Source organism: Carassius carassius, chromosome 27 (genome assembly GCF_963082965.1).
Source record: "Carassius carassius chromosome 27, fCarCar2.1, whole genome shotgun sequence".
In the NCBI taxonomy this organism is placed as follows: domain Eukaryota; kingdom Metazoa; phylum Chordata; class Actinopteri; order Cypriniformes; family Cyprinidae; genus Carassius; species Carassius carassius.
The window spans coordinates 9,903,735-9,909,340 of NC_081781.1; the positions used below are offsets into that span (position 1 = coordinate 9,903,735).

A 5,606-nucleotide genomic window follows, 5' to 3' on the forward strand; every position below is an offset into this window, starting at 1 on the left:
TGTATTTTTAGATCACATTTTTATTTTTAGCTAAAAAAAAAAAAAAAAAAAAGTAAAAAAAAAAAAAAAGTAGGCTATTTTTCACTGATTTACTCTTTGCATGCATGTAGGATAGTAGATTAAACTGATCTTAAACCTCACACGTTTTCTCAAAAACTGAAAAGAAGAGCTCTACTTACATGGTGTAAACACAATAACTGACAAAACCAGAAGAATCATGCTGTTTGAATTTATTTCAGGTTAATTTGCATGAATGCATCTTTAGTGCTTTGGAAAAAACAAAAGTTTTTTTTTTTTTTTTTTTTTTAGCATTTCTTAAATTTAAAACAAAGAAAACACAGTAAATCAAATTTCCTTTGCATGTCAAACCTCATGAATCTAGAAATTAAATATATTTATTTTGTAAAGCTAGTGACTTGTTCTTGTCCTGTAGTGTCTTCCTTTGCGATTATTTCAGTTTGGCGCATGCAAGTGTGCTCTAGAAGGCTTTAAAGAGTTGGTTGGGTAGATAGCTGAGATGAAGGAAGGAAGTTTGTGCCTCTCTCTCTCTCCAGACTGGCCAGTTCCTGTACAGTCGGGGCCAGTATATCCACATGCCCCTTGTAGAGACCACCTGGGGTGTGTGAGAGGAAATAGATACAGAGATAAGTAACAGACACAATGAATGAAAAATATACAAACAGGACACCTGAGAGGTACACTCACCCCTTGCAGCCCTGCGCTGGCCGTAAGTCACTTTGCTATCAAATTCATCCACAGGTACTTTGATGTCCGGTTCACACTGAGTAATGGTGCATTTCAAATGTTCCTCAATTTCTGACAACAACTAAAATGGAAAACACTTAAAGTATAGTTCAAATCTTCTTCATGTCATGTAAATGTATTGAGTGTGTTCTCACCTCTTTCTCTTTGTACCAAATAGTACATCCTCCATTCTCTTTGAGTCTGGTGTTATAACAGCCTTTTCCTCTGTTGGGACAAACATGGTACTACACCTGTGTGAATTCCACAAAGACAGACAATTAACAAACGAACACATTAGATTTCTACATCAACAGTTCTGCTTTACTTCCAGCTTACCTTCTCTTTCTCCATAGCAACCAGTGATATAGCCAAACCCATCCTGTGATGACAACAGATATCAATGAATGATTAAACCGTAAATGCAGACTAATGATACAAGATAAATGCTGGCCGTTACCTGTCCGCTCTGCCGACTCTTCCAATGCGATGAACATAGTTCTGCTTCTCATCTGGTAGAGTCACATTTATCACTGAAAAACAGAAAAAACACTGCACTTTTTTGTTTTTGAAGTCCCCCCCCCCAATGCAAATATTTTGAAAAACAAATTGATCTATTCATGAATTATTTTTTTATAATAATTTAATAAAATGTTTTGTAATAAAATTATTTTAGAACCACTTTACTACTATAATAAAATGTAATAGTATTCTTTGTTTTACTAAATCAATATTAGTGTTGTTTGTATTATTTTTATGATTAACAGTATATTTTTAATTATTACAAATACATTTTATTATTAATAATATAATTTAATAGGATCATTTATTTTATTATTTAATATATTATTATTATCATTAAGCAATGCATGTTTCTATAGTTGTTGTCTAATGATTTAGTTATGAAATTATATATTAATTTGATAATGAAAAATCATAATTTTTTTTTAGGAAATGTAAAAATACAAAATTATTGGTATCGGTTATTATAAAAAATAAAATAAAATAAACATCACTGTGAAGTTAAAATCAGAAATTCTTCTTTCTTACCATAAGGAACACCATGAATGTCGAAGCCTCTAGCAGCCACATCTGTGCAAATCAGAAACTTCACTTCCTGTTTCTAAAGTAGGATGATGAAAGAATACTTCAATAGATTGTGTATTATCAGAAAGTTATAATATATATATATATATATATATATATATATATATATATATATATATATATATATATATACACACACACACAAATAAAATCATCTATACAAATTTAAATCAATTTTTTTTTTTTTACCTTGAATCGCTCCAAGTTATATTTGCGCTCATTTGTGAAGACAGACACAAGAAAACTGGTGTCCATTTTAGTCTGGACCTGTAGAAAAAGCCAAATGTTTGCATCTAGACCTGATGGGATATAATGGCTGTAAGATAATGAAGCTAAAAGCCCGAGCTGTGTACTCCGCCTCACCTCCTCCCTGTTTGATTAAGTGCTGCTCCATGTTGTCACAGTCGATCTTTGTCCTGCAGAAGACGATGGCCTGATCCATCTTATGCTCCTTAATGGCTCTGATCGCATACTCTCCCTTCAGAATCTTAATGGCCTCTGACCACATCTCTGATAAAGCCATATAACATGATTCACTGCAGGACCTTCACATCAGATCACAACTGATAACACGAACCTGGAAATATTCAGATATTTCACCATAATGTTCTTAATGGCAGGCGGTTCTTACCTGAAGTGTTGGCTCCAGGTCGTGTGTCATCCTTGGCATGAACTTCATCAGTCTGTGAAGAAAACATCAGTGATTTACACTTTTACAACATTCTGAAGTTTAAAAAGGTAGAATGAAGTGAGATATTTGTAAGTGTTAAATAAATGTACCCTAATGTGGTTCTTCCCCATTCTCTCCCAAAGCCTGAAAGTTTTTGCGTTGACTGGCACCACCAGTTTCTGGTACAGAATCTTCTCCTTTCAGATCCACCCATGTGGGGAAATGCATGATCTTCTCAGAGAGCTTCTTGACATCAAATGAGTGCAGTGTAGCAGAGCAAACAATCACCTACAACACATACAGTAATCCATCCATGAAGAACTGCAGCTGGAATCTCTATGGAAAGTGGAAATGTACAGCTTTGATCACCTGGAGTCTTTTGCCATCTGAAGTGACCTGTGGGATCTGGTTGTGGACCCTCTTGATGAAGTCAGTGTAGCCAGCTGACAAGTGTCCATCCTAAACACATTTATTAAATTAAATTACATTTATGCATTTAGTAGCGACTTACAGTGCATTCAGACTATCAATTTTTACCTATCATGTGTTCCCTGGGGAATCAAACCCCCAACCTTGCGCTTGATAATGCAATGATCTACCAATTGAGCTACAGGAACACAAAATGTATTCAAATTATTCAGTCAAAAATCACACTTTCCCATATGTTCAAATAAATTTAACCTAAAATCTAGACAAACTTTTACCAAATGAGGTAAAAAATAAAATGGCAGTAAAATCAACAGCATGTTGCAATTCATGCCGTCAACAGAACTTGTAGTCAAGCCGAAGTGTTCCTTTAATGCTAAAACTGTACAGAGTTTTATAAATTGAAGTGTTCAACATACACACTCATCCAGCACCAGGAAACGGACTTGGGAAAGATCAAGCTTTCCTGTGGATATGAGATCATCCAGTCTGCCTGGGATCCCAACCACAATATCAATCTAAAAGTACAATGAAGTGATAAAAAAAATGATTAATACAAAAAGATGACTAAATTCTGTATTACAGACTAGGACAGGGGTCTTAAATTCTATGCATCCTTGCTGAATATAAAAATTAAGTAATAAAAGTCTTTAAAAAAAAAATTCACCCTTAGCTTTTGAACATTAGTTTATATTTTATTTAGCTTTAGCTTAAAGATATCTTTTTAAAATATTTTCACCAAATCATATATTGAGATAAAAAATACAAATAAAATCAATGACCCCCCCAGTTTAAGATTTTTACACTTACTCCACTTTCTAAAACTGAGAGCTGTTCTTTAGCAGCCACTCCTCCAATGATCAGAAGATCCCTGAAAAAAAAAATCATGTTCCTCATTAACTGAAAACCCTCTCAACAGACACTACAATTATAAAACTCACTGCAGCTCCTCCGTTACTCTCAGCTCACCTCAGTTTGGGGTTATCAACATATTTCTTAAACTGGTTGACATTATTGAGGGTTTGTTCAGCCAGCTCTTTAGACGGCTCAATGATGAGAGCTCTGGGGGCGTTAGAACTGGATTTGACCTGACTCACTTTAGCACTGCCTGAGGACAAATACACATGACAGACAGAATGCAAGGAAACGTTAATACAAGCCCTGCAGGCAGTGAAAAATCTATGTGGTTTGAAGCTCACGTGTCTGGCTGGATTTGACCACATGACCGTCTGAAGCCTGGTTCACGGCCACGTATCCATCTTTAGGTTGGTTTTTGAAAGGTTCATCACCAAAGTTAAATTTCAGTTCAGCATTCTGGATTTAATTGACATAAACATGCATTTTAAGAAAAGCTGTTTTGAAAAAGAAATGATAGGTAGCAACAACAAGCCGTGTATATGTCAGATACCTTCAGCACACAGGAAGCAAAGTAGGGCTGGTTTTTCAGCTGTGGAGGGATCTCAAAAGCCAGACCCAGATCATTACCTGTGAAAGACAAACAGGACTCAGTTATAGTGGCTTCCATTTGCATTACGGCTGCATGGTATGCTGATATTAAAAATATTTTTATGGTACCAAACATTTATAGAGAGAGAGAGAGAGAGAGAGAGAGAGAGAGACACACTACTATTCAAAACTTTGGAAAACTTCAATGCTCACCTTTTATTTGAAACAGTTTAGCATTTTATTATTTTTGTGTAAACAGTGACATTTTTTCAGGATTCTTTGATGAATAATAAAAAGCAGCATTAGAAATGTTCTGTCCTTGCATTTTCTGACCTGGTAAGGTAATGTATAACATTATATTATGAATTATTTTACATTATCTTGATGACAATTTAGCATAGCTTTGCAAAGTGTGACGGCATGCTCAATTAAATTAAATCAAATTATACACTAAACCATTTCAAAGGCTTAAATGAAAAACAAGCCTTACCATTTTTAGAGAATGACATTTGGCCTTTATGCAGATCTATGTAGCATCCGATGGTGTCGTGCATAGTGAACTCCTGGAAAAGACATACATTTTGTCAATCTACCAAAACTTGAGTCAAATCAAATGTAAAATCAATGTCTTCATCACGCCTCACCTCTCCATAACTATCAAACTGCTTATTGTTAGATTTCTTTCCAGTTCCCCCAAAGCCGAATCCATATTTGTCTGTTCCTCAGAGAGGGTTAAAATAGAATACCAAACATTATTATTACAGAAGTAATGTCATAAACCGATCAGTATAATGAGGTCATACACAAACATACCCAAGTCCAGTGATGCCTGGGCAGTGGACCAGCCCACCCTACACAGCCCTTGATCATGACAGGCTACTTCATAATAATACTTCCCTGGAGAAAAATAAGCAGAATAAATCTTCCCAGGAATTGCTTGGTTTTGGAAAGAAACACAAAAAAGTGGTCTCTTACCTTTTGTGACTGCTTTGGTGGAACGACAGCCATGCCACTCTTTGAACTCTCTGCTCTGACAGCACAGGCCATCTGGACCAATAGCTGAAGGAGAAAAAACAAAATGGAATAGAATGATTTTGTTGCAACAAAAAAGTGGAAATAAGCTTCCAAAATCTCGAAGAAGAGTTCAGAATCAAATCAGGTTAGGCCTGTCACATGAAAGTGTTAAACACTTACCAAATGCAAAACTTCTGTCATA

The 5,606-nt window shown here is 35.3% G+C and overlaps 1 protein-coding gene across 1 annotated transcript; it reads right to left on the reverse strand.

The window, feature by feature from the left end:
- Positions 1–213: 213 nt before the first annotated feature.
- Positions 214–5,606, reverse strand: ddx1 (DEAD (Asp-Glu-Ala-Asp) box helicase 1; the record flags this gene model as incomplete). Its single annotated transcript, XM_059513501.1, is given in 22 exon segments — positions 214–826; positions 900–995; positions 1,081–1,123; positions 1,202–1,274; positions 1,792–1,864; positions 2,038–2,071; positions 2,073–2,115; positions 2,212–2,358; positions 2,480–2,531; positions 2,629–2,692; positions 2,694–2,806; positions 2,888–2,977; positions 3,364–3,462; positions 3,755–3,815; positions 3,914–4,052; positions 4,144–4,258; positions 4,353–4,429; positions 4,881–4,953; positions 5,035–5,111; positions 5,204–5,287; positions 5,366–5,449; positions 5,585–5,606. Coding segments are annotated over 22 exon segments (2,007 nt in total), but the record flags the coding sequence as incomplete, so codon positions are not given.